At 41.2% G+C, this 25,929-nt stretch overlaps 1 protein-coding gene across 2 annotated transcripts in view; it reads left to right on the plus strand.

The window, feature by feature from the left end:
• Window positions 1–23,548, plus strand: part of LOC133414366 (serine/threonine-protein phosphatase 4 catalytic subunit B) — a 32,033-nt gene extending 8,485 nt beyond the window's left edge. For both annotated transcript variants that reach the window (XM_061699654.1, XM_061699655.1), the window contains exons 5-9: window positions 4,331–4,432; window positions 13,127–13,300; window positions 18,450–18,576; window positions 18,786–18,975; window positions 23,013–23,548. In XM_061699654.1, coding sequence (XP_061555638.1) covers window positions 4,331–4,432; window positions 13,127–13,300; window positions 18,450–18,576; window positions 18,786–18,975; window positions 23,013–23,142 — 723 coding nt within the window. In that variant the 3' untranslated portion in view covers window positions 23,143–23,548. The remainder of the gene's footprint in view (window positions 1–4,330; window positions 4,433–13,126; window positions 13,301–18,449; window positions 18,577–18,785; window positions 18,976–23,012) is intronic.
• Window positions 23,549–25,929: the final 2,381 nt, after the last annotated feature.

The raw sequence follows: 25,929 nt of genomic DNA on the forward strand, positions 1-25,929 counted from the left end.
GAGGGTAATCTTTGTTGGCCAGCCACTCCTGGGAAGGTTCACCATTCCATGTTTTCCCTATGTGAGGATAACGGCTCTCCCTATGGTTCGCTGGAATCCTAAAGCTTTGGAAATGGCTTTTGTAACCCTTTCCAGACTGATAGAGGTCAATGAATGACTTTATTTCTCGACTGTTCCGGAATTTCTTTGGATCGTGTTCTTTTGTCCGACTTGATTTTATCGGGTCAGAGTCTGTTTAAAGGATTTCTTGATTGAACAAGTCTGGAGGAAATCATGCTTGGGCATGATCAGTGAAAATTAACCAAAAATTATAATTAGTCACTGTTAAATCATGATTTTCCAAGTGGGGGTGACTTTTTCACACAGGGCCAGGTAACTTTGAAAAGTTTTTTTTTTTTCCTCCCCTTAATAAATGAAATCACCATTTTAAAAACATTGTAAGTTCACTTGGGTTATATTTGTATAATATTTACATTTGTTTGATGATCTTAAACATTAAAGTGAGGAAACTGCTAAAAAATGATAATTTGAGAAGAGGGCCAATACTTTTTCACGGCAAGATGAATATGAGACAAAAGTTCAGAATTGCAGCTTTTATTTCATGGTATTTACATCTAGATGTAACAACTCGGGACAGCGCACTTTTTGTTTGAACCCACCCACTTTTCAAGTAAGCAAAAGAATTGGAACATATGACTGATAGGTGTTTCTTGTTGCGCAGGCGTTTGTTTTTTGTTTAACATTAGCGAGTGCTTGTTTTTGGCTTTGAGTTCTACCTGTGAAAACTGCATTTTCTGTTAAGCATACATGAAGACCAGAGAGCTGTCTATGGGAGAAAAGCAAACCATTTTGAAGCTGAGAGAAGAGGGCAAATCGATCACCGCTATTGCACAAACATTGGGCATAGCCAATACAACAATTTGGACTGTACTGAAAAAGAAACTTCTTTACCACAAGTAGCCGAAAGGCGAAGCTCTCGATTTACCGGTCAATCTACGTTCCTACCCTCACCTATGGTCACGAGCTGTGGGTCGTGACCGAAAGAACGAGATCCCGGATACATGCGGCCGAAATGAGTTTCCTCCGCAGGGTGTCCGGGCTCTCCCTTAGAGAGAGGGTGAGAAGCTCGGTCATCCGGGAGGATCTCAGAGTAGAGCCGTTGCTCCTTCACATCGAGAGGAGCCAGATGAGGTGGCTGGGGCATCTGATTCGGATGTCTCCCGGACGCCTCCCTGGTGAGGTGTTCCGGGCACGTCCCACCGGGAGGAGACCCCAGGGATGACCCAGGACACGCTGGAGAGACTACATCCTTCGGCTGGCCTGGGAACGCCTCGGGATCCCCCCGGAAGAGATGGATGAAGTGGCTGGGGAAAGGGAAGTCTGTGCGTCCCTGCTAAAGCTACAGCCCCTGCGACCCGACCTCGGATAAGCGGTAGAAGATGGGTGGATGAAAAAGAAACTACTCGTGTACTGAGCAACAGAAAACGGACAGGTCGGCCAGGAGTATCACAATTAGTTGATGACAGAAACATTGAGAAAGCTGTGAAGAAACACCCAAAGACAACAGTCAGTGACATCACTGCCAACCTCCACAGGGCGGGGGTGAAGGTATCACAATCCACTGTTTGAAAAAGACTGAGAGAGAAGAAATATACAGGCCATACCACAAGATTCAAACCACTTATCAGCAAAAAGAATCGGAAGGCCAGATTTTATTTTGCAAAGAAGTACAGAGAAGTTTTATGGACTGATGAGACCAAGATTAACCTCTGCCAAAGTATGAAGAAAGAGAGGATTTGCTCATGATCCAAAACACACATGCTCATCATGTGATGTATGGTGGAGTGTCATGGCTTGGGCTTGCATGGCTGCTTCTGGAACGGGCTCACTGGTCATTATTGATGATGTAACTCATGATGGTAGCAGCTGCATGAATTCTGAAGTCTACAAAACCATTTTGTCTGGCAATTTACAGCAACATTCATCCAAACTATTTGGGAGAAGCTTAATCATGCAACAAGACGATTACCCAAAACACACTGCCAACACAACAAAGGACTTCATTGGGGGGGGAAATGGAAGTTCTTAGACTAGCCAAGTCAATCACCGGAGCTTAATCCAATAGAGCATGCATTTTACCTCCTTAAGAGGAGACTAAAGGGAGAAACGCCCCAAAACAAACAAGAACGGAAAGAGGCTGCAGTAAAGGCCTGGATAAGCATTTCAAATGAAGAATGCCACAGTCTGGTGAAGTCAATGGGTCGTAGGGTTGATGCAGTTACTGCAAATAAGCGTTATGCCACCAAATATAAAATGTTATTCACTTTAATTTCTGTTCCATTACTTTTGCTCACTTGAAAAGTGTGTGCCTTCAAGCAAAAGGTGCTCTGTCCTGAGTTGTTGAACACAGCTAGATGTAAATACCATGAAATAAAAGCTGGAATTCGGAACCTTTGTCTCATATTCCTCAACTTATCTGAAACCCAAATGTCTTCAGTATACAACAAAAACAAAGGAATTGACCTTGCCATTCCAATACTTTTGAAGTGGACTGTATACATGGATACTATACACACAGATTTTTTTCTACTTTACAGTATTCTTCATGAGCCACGAGGAATTACTGTGCTTCCTAGTTCCAAATCTTTTGCCAAAGGCAAACGGCATGACAAAAAAACTTGCTGTACCAAAAATAGCATTTTCCAGACACCGGAGACTTGTTTTGTATTCCTCAGTGTTAACTGCCACAGTGTGTGTGCGTCCGTGTCTCTCTCTCGCGCCCTTTCTATCTCTCTATCTCTCCTGCACTGCAGATTGGCTTGTTTTCATTTCACTTATTACAGAGTCATGTGCAAAGGTTTTAATAACTATGAAGCTGGCATATATATCAATCTATCTATCTAAGCCCTGTTAATAGCATAGACATGAAGATATCTACAAAGTTAAAAAGCCCTGATTCTTTTAAAAAGGATTGCATCGGAAAAAAAACTAAATAAATATGGTTGTGGTAGTGCTAAAAAATAAGTTTTCCCAGCAAAAGAGGGTTAGGAGTCCTCACTATAAGAGCTGGCTGCTGGCCCTTCTGAGTCAAACAAATTATTAAATATAAGTGAAGCCTTTTAATTTTTATTTTTTTTTAAAATTTGTTTTCTTTAAATTTGAATTTGTGTGTTCTTCCCAGGCCTGTGTGTGTTTCCTCCGGGTATTTCCTGTTTCCTCTAGGCTTTACACAATCAGGATTTTTGGGGCCGATCACCGATTAGCGAGTTTAAAAAAAAAAACGATATCCGATCACAAGATGGAGCAATGTGTCTATTTAAATGACTTGTTCATTTACTGTATATACTTGTGTACTGTATACTGAGTATCTTCAAAAGTATTCTATATTCAGGTAATGTATTCTAATCAGTCAGGTGAAACCAATATTACAACATGACACAAATATGTGCTAACTTACTGCAATTAAATGACTTCATTGTAATGAACTTACTTCACACACACCAAAACCTTAGAGCATGATTCAACATCACACCGGCATGTTTACGTACAACCGTTAGTGTTAGCGCTAGCATCAAAGACGGAATCCGGTAGTATTGGAATAATTTTATTGCAGTAGACATACTTGGCAAATAAAGATGATTCTGATTCTGAACTCAGGAATTCAAAAAATTAGCCCAAATTTTGCAGGCCATAAATGTTTTAAACTGAGTGTCACACAATGATCATCAACTGAACTCAAAGCACCCGCTCAGTTTTCCCCAGGTGTCATTAAATTGCTTTAGTTTGGTTCAATTGTCTGTTGGGTTCAATATGGGGAAGACTGCAGACTTGACAACTGGCCAGAAGACCATCATTGATACCCTCCATAGGATGGGGAAGCTACAAAAGTTCATAGCTAAGGAGGCTGGCTGTTCACAGAGTGCTTTGTCCAAGCATATCAATGGAATGTCTAGTGGAAGGACAAAATGTGGCAGGAGAATATGCACCAGCAAAAGAGGTAACCATGGGCTTCAGTGGATTATCAAACAGAGAAGATTCAGAATCTAGCACAGATCCAGAAAGAGTGGAATGAGGCGGGATTCGCAGCTTTAAAAACCACCACATTCAGACTCATACGAGAGATGGGCTACAAGTGTCGGGTTCCTTGGGTCGAGCCACTTCTGAGCCAATGTAGGAAACGTCTCAATTGGGCCAAGGAGAAGGTTTCCTTCACCCCAGAATATATCGGAATAATGTAATTTAAAAAAAAAAAAAAAAAAGTTATCGGCTCATCACCTTATACTTAATTATTGTACATCCCTAATATTTCTTTGTATTGTTTTTACAACAGGTTGGTGGTGATGTCCCAGAGACCAATTATCTCTTCATGGGAGACTTTGTAGACAGGGGCTTCTACAGTGTGGAAACATTCCTCCTTCTGCTCGCTCTTAAGGTACACATACCTGTTCCTAGGCTTGTCACGATAATTACTATAACATATATAAAATGGACTCGATCATTTTTCCGGAGTCAATAAATTGTTATTGTTGTAGTGAGTTGGCAGTGCGTAGCAAACAACAGAGACACTGAAGGGGAAGTGTTTGCCAGCCCGCAAGATAACAAGCTAGGTAGCTAAAATAATAATCCATTACACTTAACACTCAGACACTTTACAATTTCACACATCATTTATTCATACAATTTCACGCATTAATCATTCATTTCTCAGTCACATCCTGGTGGTGGTAAGCTACCTACGGCCCCTCCGACCACCAAACACCCAACCACATTAATTCGCAGGCAGTGTGGGTGTTGTGATGTTGGGTGTTGTGGGTAATGTGTTAAGTGTCTTGCCCAGGGACACCTTGACGACATTGTGATAGCAAGCCACCCACAAGAAAAACAGCTCACTCCACCGTGGCGATGTTGTTTAAAACGTCAGCACCTCGCTCCGTGTTGTTGTGTGTGTTAGTCCCCACATAATACACACATTGGAAAGTTAACTGCTTATCAAGCATAACCTCAGCGGCACACATTATTCAGCCAATAGTAGACTATAGAGAACATTTGATTGACAGGTGACACTTTTGACAATTTTTTGGGGAAAGAAATGTGCATTATACACGAGAAATGACAGTACTTTAGTTTTTACATCAGCCCAGATGTTGGGTACACATAACTAGGGGTGGGGGATATATCGAATGCACTCGATACAGTGGGGCAAAAACGTATTTAGTCAACCACCAAAAGTTTTCCCACTTAAAAAGCTGAGAGTCCTGTAATTTTCATCGTAGGTATACCTCACCGATGAGAAGAAAATCCAGAAAATCAGTCAGATTTTTCAAGGATATATTAGCAAATTATGGTGGAAAATAAGTATTTTGTCAATAACAAAAGTTCATCAATTTGCTAATAAATTCTTTAAAAATCAATGTGATTTTATGGATTTTGTATCAACTTAAAACTGTTATGTTCAAAATCCAAACGTAGTGTCTGCTTGATTCATTATGTTGGTGTCACAGAGATGCCAACTGTGACGATTTACCGTATTTTGTCCCGGCCAGTTGCCGTGTGTTCCAATGTTATGCTGAAGTTGAAAATAGTCAGTAAACCGGAGAGGACAAGACACGCAATCGTGTAAATACCTTGAAGTCCTCCAGTGAGCAAGGTAGCGAGCAAGTGGCTATCATGAGCTACTGCGGCAAGTGATTGGCTATCATCAGATTTGGAATTTACCAACCAATCGCCATAACGTTTGTTGATGTCATTGGGTTTTCCTCAGTATATAAAAATAAATAAAAATAGCTTCAAGCTCGTCTGACGGGCAGCTGTAAGGCTGTGGCCGTGTTGCTACAGTGGCTAACAGCGTCACAAATCATCGCCTCCATGGGGACGAATAAGCCACACTTCTACCCTAGGACTCCGAGTATTAACAGGAGAAAACAGCTAAACCGGCACTGAGGTATTGTTAAATGTCACCAAGCAAACTCCGGAATAAGTGATTGTTGCTACAGTACAATTTCTACACGTCTCGCTGGAGCCACTTTCGTACAGCTGAGCGTGACCAACTATGAAAAGTAAATTAATGTGTGTATGTCTGGAGATCAAATATAAGACACAGTCTGAAAACTGGGAATGAATTAATAAGTTATCAGACACGTCAGCCAAGACGAGTGGTTGTCGTATACTATATTAAATATTTTGTATCAGCGATTATTTGTTTTATTTTTTGCTTGTTTGCACAATAGAGTACTGTCTTTTTAAAACTACATTTGTCATTGTAGTGTTTTTTTTTTTTTTTTTTTATTGTTATAAAAGTATTTGTACAACTATATGTCTATGTTCTTACACGTTCCAATAGAAATGAATACATACATAGTACACTTTTTCATCACTAGACATACATGTATTCACATTAATGAGCACTTATATGATCACTTTCATGTGTAAACGTGTACATCTGTATTTCAACAAACATACAGTAAATGGCCACACACAGACCGTGCTCAAAAATATTAGCACCCCATGGATATGACTGTATTGTCTATGATATATACCGTGCTGTAAGAAGAAGGCCAATTCCTTATCAAATTCTCATATTTTTGCTTAGTTTCCTCACTTTGTTTACAATCAAACAAATCTACCGGACAAATATAACCCAAGTGAACTTAAAATGCTGTTTTTAAATGATTTCATTTATTAAGGAACACAAATATTCAGATACCGGCCTTGTGTGGAAAAAGTAAATACTCCTCTTGTTAAATCATGGAATAATTGTGGCTAATCACAATTTGTGGTTACTTTTTACTGATCACACCCAAGCCTGATTACCTCCAGATATGTTCAATCAAGGAATCAATTAGACAGAATCTGTCCCGACTAAATCAAGTCGTACGAAAGATCTAAAAAAGCTGCAAAAAAATGACAAGATCCAAAGAAATTCAAGAACAGTCTAGTAATAGTTATAAAAGTGATTGACATCTATCAGTCTGGAAAGGGTTACAGAAACAATTTCTAAAGCTTTCGGATTCCAGCAAACCATAGGGAGAGCTATTAACTCAAATGGAGAAATTATGGAACAGTGGTGAACCTTCCCAGGAGTGGCCGGCCTACAAAGTTTATCCCAAGAAAACAGCAAATGACTCATCCAGGAGGCCACATATTAATTTAGGACAACTTGTAAAGAACTGCAGGTCTCCCTTGCCTCAGTTCAGGTAAGTGCTCATGAATCATGACACAACAATAAGGAAGAGCGACTGCAAAAATGACATCTGCGGCAAAGGGTTCCAATGCCACTGCTGACCAAAAAGAAGTTAAAGGCTCGTCTTACTTTTACAAAAGCAAACATCTGAATGATTCCCAAGACTTTTGGGAGAATATTATATGGAGTGACGAGATGAAACTCAAGCTTTTTGGAAGGTGTGTGTGTCTCATTACATCTGGCGCAGATCTAGCACAGCATTTCAGAAGAACATCATACTAACAGTTAAACATGGTGGTGGTAGTGTGATGGTCTTGGGCCGCTTGCTCCTGCAGGACCTGAACAACTTGCTGTAATTGGAACCATGAATTTTGCTCTAGAACAGAAAATTCTTAAGGAGAATGTTCAGCCATCAGTTTGTGACCTCAGGATGAAGCACTTGGGTTCTGCAGCAGGATAACCATCCAAAACACACAAAGTCTCAACTTCTGAATGGCTTTAAGTGGCCTTGTCAAAATCCAGATTTGAATCCGATTGAAATGCATTTCAGTTGTTGCTCCTGCAGATGGCACAACGAGTTTTCAGGTTTATGGGGCCATTACTTTTTCACACCGGGCAAGGTAACTTGGAATATTTTTTTTCCTTAATAAATGAAATCGCCATTCAAAAACATTTTAAATTCACTTGGGTTATATTTGTCTGATAATTACATTTGTTTGGTGATCTTAAACATTAAAGTGGTGAAACTTTGCAAAAATATAATAATTTGACAAAGAGTCCAGTACTTTTTCACGGCACTGTCTAAAAAAAATAAATAAAATAAAATAAAATTTAAAAAAAAATAAAATCCTCTTACTATTCTGGCATTTAGCAAATAATTTTGATAATCTCAATAGACCTAAAAGGGGAAGATTCTTGTCTGATTTCATGTCAGACAGTCACGGGAAAAAAAAGCATAGTCCCTTTTTATGGCTAAATACACAGGTGCCAATATTTTTTTGCACGACAGTACACACACCCACATACCTTAAACCCACATTATCACAACCACCATGTACATGAATAAAAAACAGTTCCCTCCAAAAGTATTGGAACGGCAAGGTAAATTCCTTTTTTTGTTGTATACTGAAGTCATTTGGGTTTTAGATCAAAAGATGAATATGAGACAACGGTTCAGAATTCTAGCTTTTATTTCATGGTATTTATATCGAGATGTTTTAAGCAACTCAGGACAAAGCACCTTTTGTTTGAATCCACACACATTTCAAGTCAGCAAAAGTATTGGAACAGACATTAAATTAACTTAAAGTGAATAACATAATATTTGATGGCACAACCCTTACTTAGACAACCCTTAGGCCATAACTGCATCAACATGCGACACATTGACTTCACCAGACTGTTGGAGTCTTCATTTAAAATGCTTTTCCAGGCCTTTACTGCAGCTGCTTTCAGTTCTTGTTTGTTTCTGGAGGTTTCTCCCTTCAGTCTCCTCTTCAGGAGGTACAATGCATGCTCTATTGGGTTAAAGTCCGGTGATTGACTTGGCCAGTCTAAGACCTTCCACTTTACCCCTCTGATGAAGTCCTTTGTTGTGTTGGCAGTGTGTTTTGGGTCATTGTCTTGTTGCATGATGAAGCTTCTCCCGATTAGTTTGGATTCATTTCTCTGTAAATTGCCTGAAAAAATGGTTTTGTCGACTTCAGAATTCATTCTGCTGCTACCATCATGAGTTACATCATGAATAAAGACAAGTGAGCTTGTTCCAGAAGCAGCCATGTAAACCCAAGCCATGCCATTACCTCCACCATGCCTCACAGATGAGCTTGTCTGTTTTGGGTCATAAGCAGATATTTTCTTTCTCCCTCCATACTTTGGCCTTCCCATCACTTTGGTAGAGGTTAATCTTGGTGACATCAGTCCTTAAAACCTTTGTGGCTCATCTCTACTTAGTTGCAAAATCCAATGTGGCCTTTCGATTCTCTTTACTGATAAATGGTTTGTGGGATGGCCAACCCTCCCCTGTGGAGGTTGGCAGAGATGTCACTGACTGTTGTCTTTGGGTGTTTCTTCACAGCTCTCACAATCTTTCTATCAACTGTCCCAAATCCCTGACCCAAAATCACATCTTATTTTACCTACCGAAGCTAAAAAAACCAAACAAACAAAAAAAAAAAACCCAGACTCACCCCTCATTATTCTTGGGGACTTTAACAAGGCTTACCTCAACCACAAACTCCCTAAATACAAGCAGCATATCGACTTCCTACCAGGGGAAATAACATTTTAAACCGCTGCTATACTACGCTAAATAACGCATACCGTGCTATACCTCGTGCAGCTCCGGGCTCGTCTGATCACTGCTTAATTCACTTAATACCAACATACAGGCAAAAACCTAAATGTGTGAAGCCTACAGTGAAAAAGTGGGCCAACGAAGCAAAGCTAGAACGTCAAAGCTGTTCAGACTGCACAGACTGGAGTGTCTTTGAAAATTCAACTGGCAGCCTGGATGAATATACGTACACTGACATCCTATATCAGTTTATGTGATGAGATGCGTATACCAACAAAGTCGCACGTTCAATAACAACAAGCTGTGGTTCACTGCCGAACTTAAGCAACTTCGCCAGGCTAAAGAGGACGCATATAGAACCCTGTATAATTGCGCTGGAAACCCGCTGACTAAAGAAATTAACATCGCATAGAGAAATTAGGCAGTAAAGTTAAACAGCTTACCGCTAATGACTAAATCAGTCCGGCATGCATTACAATCGCTAACCAATTATGAGCGAGCATCCACCCAAGCTGAGAACAATAAAGGCCTAGCCAACGACTTGAAGACCTTCATACTGCAGATTTGAAAAGGACACTTCACGCACCACCGACCACCATCACACACCTGACTCCCCCTCCTTCGTTGACGATCCACGAACAGGAGGTGAGGCGCATCTTCAAACAACAAAAGATCAACAAAACGGCAAGCCCAAACCTTTGTGTCCCCATCCTGCCTCGAAGTCTGCGTGGACCAGCTTGCTACAGTCTTCACAGAGATCTTCAATAGATCTCTGGAACTGTGTGAAGTACCACCTTGTTTCAAACGCTCCACCATCCCCTCGTGCTGGACCACCTCGAGCGTCACAGGTCCCCTGCTGGACCCCCTGCAGTTTGCCTACAGAGCAAACAAATGCGGATGACGCAGTCAACATGGGACTGCACTTCTAGAACACCTCGACGGCACAGAGACCTATGCAAGGATCCTGTTCTTGGACTTCAGCTCTGCGTTCAACACGATCATCTCCAAACTCCTCTCTTCCAAGCTTCTCCAGCCCAGTGTCTCGCCTGCCATCTGCCAGTGTGTTTACAGCTTCGTGACGGGCAGGGCACAGCGGGAGACGCTGGGGGACACAACCGCATCTACACGCACCGGGGCGCCCCAAAGATTTGTCGTCTCTTCTCTCTCTACACAAGCAACTGTACCTCAACGCACCCGGCTGTCAAACTTCTGAAGTTTGCAGACGACACCACAGTCATCGGCCTCATCAAAGACTGTGACAAGTCTGCGTATCAACAGGAAGTGGAGTTGTGGTGTGGTAGACACAATATGGAGCTGAACACGCTCAAGACTGTAGAGCTGATCGTGGACTTTAGGAGGCATCCTTTTCCATAGCTGCCCATCACGCTGTCCAACTTCCCTTTGTCAACCGTCGAGACCTTCAAGTTCCTGGGAATTACAGTCTCTCAGGACCTGAAGTGTGAGATCAACATCAAGTCCATCCTCAAAAAGGCCCCGCAGAGGATGTACTTCCTGCGGCTTCTGAGGAGGCACGGCCTGCCACAAGGGCTGTTGAGGCAGTTCTACACAGCAGTCATCGAATCAGTCCTGTGTTCTTCCATCACAAACTCCGACTGCAAGGGACAATCAAAACTGCTGAAAAACATTGTCGATACCCCCGTACACACCCTTGAGGACTTGCACGCTGCCAGAACTAAGTCAAGAGCATGCAAAATCCTCTTGGACCCTCCACATCCTGGTCACCACCTCTTCCAGCTCCTTCCCCCAGGTAGGCATTATCGAACAATGCAAACTAAAACAAGCAAAAAACAGATTGTTCCCTCTTTCCATTAACTTCAACAGTTAACTTACAATTCCATTGTAACATGCTGCCAATTTTGTCTTGAGATTGTTGTCACATCTCTGTCGGGTCACTTACACATTAGTCGTGCACTCACTGTAGTTGTATTGCCACTCTCCACAATTTGCAATACTGGCCACTCGTGCTTGAGAAGCATCTGCACCATTTGCACAATTGACATCGTCCCAGATTGTCGCACTACTAGTTTACTACTATTTTACACTGCATACATTTCTTGAAGTCTCTGCGCCCTTTGCACTTTACTGTAACCTTTTATTGCTCACTGACTGTTTTTTGTTTTTATGTCTCAACAGTATTCTCTGTCAACTGACCGTCTGTTGTCGTACTAGAGCGGCTCCATTTACCGGAGACAAATTGCTTGGGTGTTTTTGACATTTTGGCAAATAAAGATGATTCCGAATTCTGAAGGGTAGTGAGTTCCAAGGAAGTCGGCAAGATATGGCGTGCAGATCAATATTTTGTTTTGGAAACGGTATTTGACAGGGAGCCAGTGGAGTTGTTGCATGACTGGGGTGATGTGGTGAGTGAAGGGGTTCCTTGTGGGGCGGCTGGGGCTCAGTAGGTAGAGCGGGTCGTTCAGTGACTAAAGGGTCACTGGTTCGATTCCTGGCTACGACTGTCCGCATGTCGACGTTTGGACACTGAACCCAAATTTGCTCCCAGTGGGCCTGGCAGCGCCTTGCATGGCAGCAGCCACCCATCGGTGGATGTGCTTTTATATCCTCTTAGCGCGAATGGCTCGCATCTTCTGCAGATGTATCTCTGTAACTTCTCCGGCATAATGAATCTCATGTCCAGAGCTTCAAATCAAACTACTCTGGTTTGTGTTATTTTGTGTGTATGTGTTTTATTTGTTAGCCCGTGTGGCTGGCCGTTGTGTTTTCCATCATAAGCTTGATTTAGGCAATGTGGTTGTTTCAAATACATGTCATTCTTAGTCTTATGGTTTGTTTTTGAGTAAAATGGCTTCAAACTGAGTAAAGTTTTTATTTATTTATTTTATTTTATTTATAAAGAATATTTAATTATATCAGCCAAAGTGCAGCTTGTTGTCAAGTCAGGGGAGTCATGCAGCAATGTTTTTTTTATTTTTTATTTTTTATAAAGTTTTGGCTCGCAAGTCAAAGCAAAAATCTGGCCGCTCGACGGCTCGTAGACATCACTGTATTTATGCAGTTTATATATAAACTCCAATTCCTATGAAGTTGGGGCATTGTGTAAAATTAAAAAAACAGAATACAATGATTTGCAGATGCTTCAACCTATATTCAATTGAATGCACAACAACAAAAAATATATTTGACGTTGAAATGTTTTTTTTTGCAAATATTCACTTATTTGATGCCTGCAACACATTCCAAAAAGGCTGGTACAAAACCTTTTCCTTTTAATACTCAATAAGCATTTGGGAACTGAGGACACTAATAGCTTTGTTGGTGGAATTCTTTCCTATCCTTGCTTGATGCACAACTTCACTTGCTCCACAGTCCGGGGTCTCAGTTGTCATATGTTGTGCTTCATAAAGTGCCACACATTTTCAATGGGGAGACAGCTCTGGACTGCTGGCAGGCCAGTCTAGTACTTTACTACAAAGCTACACTATTGTCGCTGATTATAATTTGACCACAATTGTCCAGTTCCTTCTTATATAGCCATGTTGCTCTTAATGCTTGGCATGGTTTTGGTGAAATGCCAGTGGAAGTGGCTACCTTCATGCTGCCTGTGCCTGCTCTGCTTAATGCTTGTTTTTTTTTTTTTTTTAACACATCTGTGTGGTTTTCATTTTCAGGTGCGTTACCCAGACAGGATAACTCTGATTCGGGGAAATCATGAGTCCCGGCAAATCACCCAGGTCTACGGATTTTATGATGAGTGCCTCAGAAAATACGGCTCTGTCACAGTATGGAGATACTGCACTGAGATTTTTGACTACTTGTCCCTTTCTGCTATCATTGATGGCAAGGTGAGAATTTGGTTATTTGCTCCTGTGTTTTTTTTGTGTGTGTGTGGGGGGTCGGGGGGGGGGGGTAGTGGTGAATAAAACACTACAATAATCCCTCCTCTATTGCGGGGGTTTGGTTCCAGACCCCCCTGCGATAAGTGAAAATACACGATATCAAAATACCCTCTTTAAATACACCTCAGGCATGTTTTTATAGCATTTACGGAACTTAAATGTTTTTTTTTAGCTTTAAACACACTTAAAACAATACAAATCAAATTTATTTATATAGCGCATTTCATACACAAGGAACCGTATTTTCACGACCATAAGGCGCACTTAAACGTTTTCTCCAAAATGGACGGGGGCGCCTTATAATGCGGCGCGCCTTATGTGTGCGCCGAGTTCCAAAATCTGCAAATGTTGTTGTGACTTTGATGAGCGCTCCACTTGACTGACTGGGAGCATTTCCTGCCGCAGTCACAGAACTTTAAAATCTATTCTAAAGCTGACTGGAAGCCAGTGTAAAGATTTCAGAATTGGAGTAATATGCTCTCTTTCTTTTGGTCAGAACCCGAGCTGCAGCATTCTGAATGAGCTGCAGCTGTTTAATGCTCTTTTTGGGGAGTCCAGTCAGTAGACCATTACAATTGTCAAGTCTACTTGAGATAAAAAGCATGGATGAGCTTCTCCTGGTCTGCTTGACACACGCCTTCACTCTGGATATGTTCTTCAGATAGTACAAGGCAGTTTTGGTAATTGATTTGATATGACAGATTCCGACCCGACTTTCAACAATCAGAACACCAAGGTTTTGGACTTGGTCTTTTGTTTTTAAAGAGAGTGACTCCAGGTATTTACTAAAAGCAATATTATTTTCTTTATTGCCAAAAACAATTATCTCAGTTTTGTTGTCAATTGGACTATAGTCATGGAGACACTGCTAGATATAACTGTGTCATCTGCGTAGCTATGATAGTCAAAATTTAAGTTCTGAAGAATTTTACCAATTTTCAGCCCGCTTATAACTTGAGAAAACACTGTGCAGTAAATTGCAGATGTTTTTTTGTAGTGTAGTTTTGACTGTGCATACACACACACGGCAACAGAATTTGCACATTCACTTTTTTCTTTTTGATGTTCATGCTGTAGTTAAAAAAAATTCAGAAGTTACTCACTATTTACTCAGTACTTGAGTAATTATTTCACTATGTACTTTTTACTCAAGTATTTTTTTGGAGGACTACTTTTTACTTTTACTGGAGTCACATTATTGTCAAGTAACAGTCCTCTTACTTGAGTTCGTTTGCCTAATCCTACCCACCTCTTGAGCGTACTTCCTCTATTGCTACTCTTACGTTTAAGATACATTTTTGCTCATCAGATCAGCCAGTGTCGTATTTGTTGCACGGATCTAATTGTATTTTCGCGTTGAGGTGCTGTGGGTCGTGGCCCTGGTTGTGGTCCCAAAGTTGTAATAACGGCGACGAGCTGATCCGCTAGTACGTCTTGTATTAATTAGGGAACGCGCCTACAATTATCTAATTAGTTTACGGATGTTAATGCTAAATGTATTAAGCCACGGAGTAATGTTAGGGATTTTGTCACAAATCTGAATGAACTAACTGCAAATTCAGAAATGGCCAATCAAAACTGAAAAATATTGTACTTGATATTTTCCTGGAGGATGCATTTGGGATTAGCCTTTGACTTTGGTAATAGTGAAAAATGAAGTGTAACAGACAATGATTTTAGTCAAATCTTTTCCAGAATGAGATTGCTTAAAGAGAGAGATGCGATTCATGTGGCACAGCTTGAAGCAGGCATCAGATGCAGGTGGAGATGGGCCTGACTCAAATTGGTGGCCAGAACAAAAAAGCAAAGAAATGAGGCAAATTTTATTTTATTCTTAAATTTGTACATCACCATGTACCTGAGCGGTGTAAAATGTTTTTCTGCGTGAAGAAAATGTATTTTGCCTTCTTGTACTCTTCAGTTTTCCAGATTGCTTAATTTATATCAAAACAATTATCTGCGGTGGCCCGGGGGTTCCCCCCAGACCCCTCCCTACATTTTATTGTTTTTTTTTTTTTTTTTGGGGTCAACTTTTTCATGCCTTTGGTGTTTGCATGTCTGACAAAGTGTTAGAAAAATTCGACTTCAATAGGAACTATAGATGCATATGGTCTCTTTACTATGAGCCAACACAAGATTGAAAGGGAATAGCAGTCTGACAGATCAGATTAAGCAAGACCGATCAACTGGGCGTTGCCCATCACCAACGCTTTTCGTTATCTTCATCCAACCACTAGATGAAGCAGAGCTGTCAAATGTTACGAAACGTCCGTATTTTGTTACGGAAATCACTAAACGTTGACTTGTTGCGGTCGAAAAAGAGATTGTTCCGGATATTGGAGGGGGAAAATCCAGCGTCCGACTTTACCGGCCAGTACGGCACTGTGTCCTGCCACCGTGAAGAAAATTTCATAAATGAATTTGATGAAATAAACTATATTGTTTTAAAAAGAGAGGAAAAAAGCTGCTTGGGCCCACGCTATTCTATTACGTCCGTATAAGTGTATTATTAATAATAAATATTTGTAATATAAGAGCCTTTATTAGGCCCACAATGGGGAAATTTCCATCATTTCAGTAGCAACAGTGGATATAGGAAATAAAAAATGTATAATATAAAGCGCATGCAAGAGAAGACATCTATACGAATACAATCTCAAAATCTAAACTATTGTCCATCCATAAACTCCAATGCAATCTATCAGCAATGTTGTTTGTTGGCAAAATAGTGCTGAGTTTTAATAGACTCTTGAGATCTGATTAATCTGATGTAATCGACTTGCTTTTTTAATTTATTTTTTTTACCAAGGTTGAAAAGAGAATTGGAAAGACGGCATAGGCCCAGATATATTTGACGATGGCATGTCGAAATCTCGTACTTTGATTCAACCTGCAACTGTGTCTGCCATTACAAGGTTGATGCAATAAAAACAATATATAAATATTCAAGCCATAATTTACTAACCATTTCGATTTTAGTAATGATTGTTGTGCAATTGAACAGTATGCAGATTTATCTATTACGTAATATACTGCAATAACTGTCCCGCGGTAATGTTCTTGACAACATTTTTAAAATCTGGAAATTCAGACAAATTTGGACAAATTCTTGAAGTGAATTTCCATAGGTTGGCAGCTCTGTTCAAGCAAACAGGCAGAATCATATTATCAAGGGGTTGGACATGTGAGTATCAGAACTCAAATTGAGCCTAATTGTGGACGACAAGAAAGCATAGATAGGGCGACCAGACATTAACTTTCCAATACTGATGGAGCTACTGGAGGAATACGAACATTATTCAGGGTACAGACTTAACGTGACAAAGATACAGACTTTAGCTCTATACTACATGCCGACAATGGAGATCAAAGAAATACAAACTTAATTTTGGATTGTGAGAAGATCAAATATTTAGGAGTGTAAATCACACACAAAAACACTGATTAATCAGAACATCAAGAGGGACTTGTGAGGGTGGTCAACACAGGTCTTGGACTTCAGATCATGGATTGAAATACTAAAAATGAATATACTGCCAAGGTTACTGTACTTTTGTCAATCTTCACCTTCAATGCTGTGAATTGCTCTTGGCGCAATTCTCAAATTCTTATATTTTTGCATAGTTTCCACACTTTAATACCATGAAACAAATGTAAATATCAAACAAATATAACCAAAGTGAGCTTAAATGCTGTTTTTAAATGATTTATTAATTAAGGGGGGGAAAAAAACGATTCAAAGTTACCTGGTCCTGTGTGAAAAAGTAATGGTGCCCTAAACCTAATAACTGGTTGGGCCATCCTCAGGAACTGAAATCAAGCATTTTGTATAACTGGCAATGAGTCTTTCACATCTCTGTGGAGATATTTTGACAAACTGTTGCTTGCAGAATTGTTTGAATTCAGCAAAAATTGAGGGTTTTCAAGCATGAATGGCCTTTTTAAGGTCATGCCACTGCATTTCAATGTGATTCAAGTCTGGACTTTGACTAGGCCACTCCAAAACCTTCCTTTTGTTTTTTAAGCCATTCAGAAGTAGACTTGCTGGTGTGTTTTGGATGGTTATCCTGCTGCAGAACCCATGTGCGCTTCAGCTTGAGGTCACAAACTGTTGGCTAAACATTCTTCTTGAGGTTTTTCTGTTAAAGAGCAGAATTCATGGTTCCATCAATCACAGCAAGAGGTCCAGGTCCAGAAGGAGCTAAGCAGCCCAAGACCATCACATTACCACCATCATGTTTGACTGATGGTATAATGATCTTTTTCTGAAATGTTGTGCTACATTTACGCCAGATGCAACGAGGGACACACCTTCCAAAAAGCTCAACTTTCATCCCGTCAGTCCATATAATTATATATATATATATATATATATATATATATATATATATATATATATATATATATATATATATATATATATATATAAATAATACCTATGTTCTTTTGGTTCGCTGGAATCCTAAAGCTTTAGAAATGGCTTTTGTAACCCTTTCCAGACAGATGTAAATTACTTTATTTTCCAACTGTTCTGGAATTACTTTGGTCATTTTGTTGGAACCTTTTTAGATCTTTCGTCCAACTTGATTTTGTTGGGACAGATTGTTTTATTTATTTATTTTTTTATTTTATTCAACAGCTCTTGATGTAATCATGCTTGGGTGTGAGCAGTGAATATTAACCAAAAAATTCTCATTAGCCACAATAATGATTTCCCCCCCCCCAACCCCAATAAATGAAACCACCATTTCAAAACAACATTTTAAGTTCACTTGGGTTATATTTGTCTATTTACATTCGTTTGATGACCTTAAACGTTAAAGTGGGGAAACAATGCAAAAATATAAGAATTTGAGAAGGGTGCCAATACTTTTTCAAGGCACTGTATGTATGCATTTATTTTATGACTAAGGTGTGGTTGTGTTTTGTGGTCACTGATCTGGAAATTACTATACATATGCATGAACCCCCCCCCATTATTTTAACCAAATGTTACTCTCAAGTTAAATAAATGTAAGCGTCTCTCAATGGTTACTTTTGTGTTTGTGAGTTAACTTGTGTATCAGTTTGAATTGAATAATTTTTGTCCACTCAGATATTTTGTGTGCATGGTGGCTTATCGCCTTCCATCCAGACACTGGATCAGATCCGGACCATTGACAGAAAACAGGAAGTGCCTCATGATGGGCCCATGTGTGACCTGCTTTGGTCGGACCCAGAAGGTATACAAGAAATTCTCATCCAAACCTGACTTGAATCCAGCTCTATTTTGATTTATTTTTCCAGTAAATATTTTCAAAGTAATTCAATTTAATTATACTATCTAAATATAGCCTTAAAACACTTCTCTCTCCCAAAAGACAAATAATATTGGTAATAATAAACTATCCTGAGTTTTGACATCTTTTTGACTTTGTGTCCCTGGTTTCAGACACTACAGGATGGGGTGTGAGTCCCAGAGGTGCCGGTTACCTGTTCGGTAGTGATGTGGTGGCTCAGTTCAATGCTGCCAATGACATTCACATGATTTGCCGAGCACATCAGCTGGTCATGGAAGGCTATAAGTGGCACTTTAACGAAACAGTGCTCACTGTGTGGTCAGCACCCAACTACTGCTACAGGTACGAAGCATAAGACTAATCAATACTGCTGTATCAGGTCCATTAAATTTCACTATTTGCCTTGAAAATAAAACCTGCTTGAAGTGGGAGCTTACTGCAGCTGTTTGCACAACACTGTTTGAAATACTGTAGCCACAAAAGAAGCCTAAAAAGCAGTGATTAAAAGCTCATGCAAATGTGCAGCTTATGAGGGACGAGACAAGGTGATATCACCAATGAGCAAAATAACTTCGATCTCTTTTCAGTAATCTAAGTTAAGTGAGTGTGGACAAATGAACAAAATGCACAATTTAGGCAAAGTTTCACAAAGTTGTAATAACGCTGCAATCAGAATTGAGTTATGTGGATCTCCGCTGTCAGTAAGTGTATGTGGTAGAGCAGGGCTAACCAACGACCATGAGTCAGCAGTGGGTCTGTTCTAAAAAAGCTCGCCTGTGATGGGACATGATGTTCTAGGAATTTCTTCAATTAACCTACCGTGCATGTTTTGGGATGTGGGAGGAAACAGCAGCCCGCCATCCCTACTATACACAATGTTGGTGGTACACTGCTTCCCCCTCCTGAGTGGCCGAATGGTGGACCAGAATTTCCCTGAAGCCATCCGGAAGTCTTCATGGCCTCACCGAACTCCTCCCACACCCGTGTTTTTGCTTCAACGACCACCAAAGCTGCATTCCGCTTGGCCAGCCGGTACCCATCAGCTACCTCAGGAGTCCCACAGGCTGAGACATTCTCAGCAGACCCTCACAATACGTTTGGGCCTGCCAGGTCGGACCGGCATCTTCCCCCACCATTGGTGGCAACTCACCACCAGGTGGTGATCGGTTGACAGCTCTGCCGCTCTCTTCACCCGAGTCTCCCAGACATGCAGCCACAGGTCCGATGACACGTCCACAGAGTCGATCATCGAACCGCGACCTAGGGTGTCCTGGTTCCAAGTGCACGTGTGGACAGCCTTATGCTTGAACATGGTGTTTGTTATGGACAATCCGTGGTAAGCACAGAAGTCCAATAACAGAACACCGCTCTGGTTCTGATTGGGGAGGCCATGCCTCCCAATCATGGCCTTCCAGGTCTCACTGCCATTGCCCATGTGAGCATTGAAGTCCCCCAGGAAAGCGGGAGCGGTCTCCAGCACCCCCTCCAAGGACTCCAAAAAGGGTGGGTATTCTGAACTGCTGTTTGGTGCACGGGCACAAACAACAGTCAGAAACCGTCCCACCACCCGAAGGCGGAGGGAGGCTACCCTCTCGTCCACCGGGTTGAACCCCAATGTACAGGCGCCGAGCCGGGGGGCAATAAGTATACCCACACCTGCTTGGCGCCTCTCACCGTGGGCAACTCCAGAGTGGAAGAGAGTCCAACCCCTCCCAAGAGGACTGGTACCACAGCCCAAGCCATGTGTGGATGCGAGCCCGACTATATCTAGTCAGAACGTCTCAACCTCGCACACCAGCTTGGGCTCCTTCCCTGCCAGAGAGGCGATGTTCCACGTCCCTAGAGCCAGCTTCTGTAGCCGGATTAGATCGCCAAGGTCCCTGCCTTCGGCCACCGCCAAGCTCACACTGCACCCGAGCCCTATGGCCCCTCCCACAAGTGGTGAGCCCATCGGAAGGAGGACCCACGTTACCCATTCGGGCTGTGTCCGGCCGGGCTTTTGAATCCAAAAGGTAGTTTATTTTTAGCCTTGTCGCGTGTCTTTAGACGTACTATTGTAAATATCTAAATGTATGAAACGCGACCGGATACACTCGTTACCACGGCGGCGACATTGCGATGCGTGTATTATAAGAATAAGTTGGGGAAAGCCGTGTGGTGGTGGGCACCGGTGCTCGGGAGATTACGTTCATTTAAGGTTTGCTTGATACGGCTCGCAAACGGGTAACAAAACATTATGAAGCCTAGCAAGCTGGTACTAGCACTAACTGTTGTACGTAAACATGCCAGCGTTATGTCGAATTATTGTGTGAAGTAATTACAATAATGTAATGTAATTACAGTAAGTTAGCACCCATTATTTCTGTTGTAATGTTGGTTTGACGTGACTTATTCGAATACAGGACCTGACGACAGCATTGATTTCCAACATTTATGGAGCGAAGGCACATATTTTACAATTGGAAAATTTCACGGCACACCAGCAAACAAAAATGTCACAAAAAGTAGATACACAGTAAATACTGTGTGTATAGTGGGTATGGAAACCTCCTTTCAGAGCTCCTTAAATTTTTCACTTTTTTTTATCTTTTTATCTTTTATCTTTTTTTTATCTTTTTTTATCTTTTTTCCTCTTTAATGTACACACAGCACCCCATTTTGACAGAAAAAAAATTAATTGTTGAAATTGTTGATTTATTAAAGAAAAACTGAAATACCAAACAGCCATAAGTATTCAGACCCTTTGCTGTGACACACATATATTTCACTCTGGTGCTGTCCATTTCTTCTGATCATCCTTGAGATGATTCTACACCTTCATTGGAGTCCAGCTGTTTTTGATTATACTGATTGATGAGGAAAGCCACACCCCTGTCTATATAAGACCTTACAGCTCACAGTTCATGTCAGAACAAATGAGAATCATGAGGTCAAAGGATCTGCCTGAAGAGCTCAGAGACAGAATTGTGGCAAGGCACAGATCCGGCGAAGGTTACAAAAGAATTCTGCTGCACTTAAGGTTCATAAGAGCCACAGTGGCCTCCATAAGCCTTAAATGGAAGACGTTTGGGAAGATCAGAACCCTTCCTAGAGCTGGCCGTCCAGCCAAACTGAGCAATTGGGGGAGAAGAGCCTCGTGAGAGAGGTCAAGAAGAACCCAAAGATCACTGTGGCTGAGCTCCAGAGATGCAGTCGGGAGCTGTGAGAAAGTTCTAGAAAGCCAACCATCACTGCAGCCCTCCACCAGTTGGGGCTCTATGGCAGAGTGGCCCGACGGAAGCCTCTCCTCAGTGCAAGACACATGAAAGCCCGCATGGAGTTTGCTAAAAAAAAAAAACACCTGAAGAACTCCAAGATGGTGAGAAATAAGATTCTCTGGTCTGATGAGACCAAGATGGAAATTGTTCTAAGTGGCATATGTGGAGAAAACCAGGCACTCATCACCTGTCCAGTCCCAACAGTGAGGCATGGTGGTGGAAGCGTCATGCTGTGGGGGTATTTTTCAGCTGCAGGGACAGGACGACTGGTTGCAATCGAAGGAAAGATAAATGCGACCAAGTACAGGGATATCCTGGACGAAAACTTTCTCCAGAGTGCTCCGGATCTCAGACTGTGCCGAAGGTTCACCTTCCAACAAGACAATGACCCTAAGCCATAGCTAAAATACTGAAGGAGTGGCTTCAGAACAACTCCGCGACTGTTCTTGAATGGCCCAGCCAGAGCCCTGACTTAAACCCAATTCAGCATCTCTGGAGAGACCTGAAAATGGCTGTCCACGAACATTCACCATCCAACCTGACAGAACTGGAAAGGATCTGCAAGGAGGAATGGCAGAGGATCCCCAAATCCAGGTGTGAAAAAGGTCTGCATCATTCCCAAAAAGACTCATGACTGTATTAGCCCAAAAGGGTGCTTCTACTAAATACTGAGCAAAGGGTCTGAATACTTAAGGCTGTGTGATATTTCAGTTTTTCTTTTATAAATCTGCAAAAACACAATTCCATTTTTTTCTGTCAATATGGGGTGCTGTGAGACTGTTTATGGCTTTTTGTCTGACACTGCAAAAGTAGGACTTATAAATTTGTGCTTCGCTGTTTGCGGCCACTGTAATGTAAGTAGTGCAAGTCTGCAGGGATCCGCTTGGAAGTATGGAAGCCACTAAGAATTATTATTAGTATTTTTTAAATTGACCTACCCGTAAAACTGATCTGTTGATTATCGACGCAATGCACAGTCCCAATTCTTGATTCCTTTTAAACTTTTAGATCGGGATAATACTTAGCTGTGTAGCTATTAAAATCGTAAGTTCATGGAGGTGTTGTGTTGTCAATGTATTGTCAAATGCCATCCACACAATCTTTTTCTTTTTGCTCATACAGATGTGGTAACGTGGCTGCCATTTTGGAGCTGGATGAACATTTACAACGAGAGTTCATCATATTTGAAGCGGCGCCACAGGAAACAAGAGGAATTCCATCTAAGAAGCCAGTTGCAGACTATTTCCTGTGAAGTCTTAGGAATTAATTTCACCAGTCGCCATATAACATTTTGCTAGGGAATTCAGAACTCCGTGCAGCTTGACTGAAAACCTGCAGAACCCTGACAATGTCAAAACCATCAGATCATGTTTCTTCTCTTTCTCACACTATAAATTCAACTCCTCACTCATGTAAATTTATTTTCAATATAGCACGTAGGAGTATTTTTCCTTTTTGAGAAAAAAAAATGTAGGTTTCACAATTTATAATGTGATATTTGGCGAGTTGGCCAAAGTGAGGCACTGTATTTACTGTTCTTTTGTCATTGGTTCTTTTTAATCTAATCTCTCTAGATTTATCCATTTTGATATTGTCAGAATAAAGCTTTTGTATTTGTGTTTTTGCTAAATAAAAGCCACTTGTGCTTAATGTTAAAATGGCTTGTTCCTAAACTCATTCACTGGGGACCAAAGGTGCTTTCACATATGCAGTATTTAGACTAGTGCTGGGGACACCTTTTTCCTATAACATCTTCATTATTAAGTCCCCCACAGGGGCCAGACAAAATTAGTTTGTGCCTATTTAGTTTTTCCTGTCTGTTTTGTTTATTTATATATATATATATATATATATTTTTTTTTTTTTGTAAAATATTTTTTTTATATTTGAGCTTCACAAGATCAGGATTTTTGGAGCCAATCAGAGTTTAAAAAAACAAAAACAATCACTGATCCGATCACAAGATGGAGCAATATGTCTATTTAAATCATTTTCTGTATATACTTGTGTACTGTACACTGAGTATCTTCAGAAGTATTCTCCAGCATTTCAGACAAAATGCAAACCATCAATGACCTCTAGGGGGCATTCAAGGATTGGCTACTGACATAGTTTGTACAGAAAGTATTCAGACCCCCTTAAATTTTTCACTTTGTTATATTGCAGCCATTTGCTAAAATCATTTGTTTTTTTCTCAATGTACACACAGCACCCCATATTGACAGAAAAAAACTGAATTGAAGTTTTTGTAGATTTTGTAAAAAAGAGAAACTGAAATATCACACAACCATAAGTATTCAGACCCTTTGCTGTGACATTTAACTCGGGTCCTGTCCATTTCTTCTGATCATCCTTGAGATGGACTTGATTAGGAAAGCCACACACCTGTCTGTATAAGACCTTACAGCTCACAGTGCATGTCAGCAAATGAGAATCATGATGTCAAAGGAACTGCCTGAAGAGCTCAGAAACAGAATTGTGGCAAGGCACAGATCTGGCCAAGGTTAAAAAAAAAATTCTGCTCCACTTAAGATTCCTAAGAGGACAGTGGCCTCCATAATCCTTAAATGGAAGCTGTTTGGGACGACCAGACCCTTCCTAGAGCTGGCCATCCGGCCAAACTGAGCAATCGGGGGAGTAGAGCCTTGGTTAGAGCGGTAAAAAAAACAAAGATCACTGTGGCTGAGCTCCAGCGATGCAGTCAGGTGATGGGAGAAAGTTCTAGAACATCGGTGTCAAACTCAAGGCCCGGGGGCCTGAGGCGGCCTGCCACATTCTATGTGGCCTGCGAAAGCAAATCATGCTCTTCTGTGATTTCAACCAGGATGACTGGTTGAAATTGAAGGAAAGATGAATGCGGCCAAGTACAGGAATGAATATCCTGGACGAAAACCTTCTCCAGAGTGCTCAGGACCTCAGACTGGGTCGAAGGGTCACCTTCCAACAAGACAATGACCCTAAGCACACAGCTAAAATAATGGCATGGCTTCAGAACAACTCCGTGACTGTTCTTGATTGGCCCAGCCAGAGCGCTGAGTTAAACCCAATTAAGCATCTCTGGAGAGACCTGAAAATGGCTGTTCACCATCCAACCTGATAGAACTGGAGAGGATCTGCAAGGAGGAATGGCAGCGGATCCCCAAATCCAGGTGAGAAAAACCTTTCATCATTCCCAAAAAGACTCAAGGCTGTATTAGCTCAAAAGGGTGCTTCTACTAAATACTGAGCAAAGGGTCTGAATACTTATGGCTGTGTGATATTTCAGTTTTTCTTTATTAATCTGCAAAAATTTCAACAATTCTGTTTTTTTCTGTCCATATGGGTGGGGTGCTGTGTGTAACATTGAGGGAAAAAATATTTTAGCAAATGACTGCAATATAACAAAAAAAAAAAAAAATGTAAGGGGGTCTGAATACATTCTGTACCCACTGTATATAATACTTCTCCTGGTATTTCAAAGAAGGTCGAAACATCTACCTCACAGTTCTGAGGTCCCGGATTCAAATACGGGCTCCTCTGTGTGGAGTTTGCATGTTCTCCCCGTGCCTGCGTGGGGTTTCTCCGGGTATTCTGGTTTCCTCCCACATCCCAAAAGCATGCAAGGTAGTGTAGCGGTTACGCTCGATGGAAAAGTTGGCAACGGAAACCCCCGACAACTGGTAACCTCTGCATTCCTGACTTCTGACCCACTAAACCAGTCTGTTTGCACAAGACACAGGAGACCTGGTATTCTTATCAACTGGGACACAAACTAGTCATCATCCACCCCCCCACCAGCCATCCTGACTGCTTTCTCTCCAACAAAGACCCTTTTTTTTTTTTTTTTTTTTTTTATTGGAAAAGTTTTGGAAACCCTCCTTTGAAATGGGACTGTTTGAGACAGGTTGACAACAATGAAATAACTATTTGCCGCCTTTTGCTGGAACTCAAAATGAAGCACAATGAACCGGACACTCTGAGATCATTGGTGGAACATTAGTGACACCCGCTGGCGTTCAAGAGTTACTGCAAGCCGGGAACTGTTGCCCGGCAGTTTTCA

This window comes from Phycodurus eques, chromosome 16, assembly GCF_024500275.1.
Source record: "Phycodurus eques isolate BA_2022a chromosome 16, UOR_Pequ_1.1, whole genome shotgun sequence".
Lineage (NCBI taxonomy): Eukaryota > Metazoa > Chordata > Actinopteri > Syngnathiformes > Syngnathidae > Phycodurus > Phycodurus eques.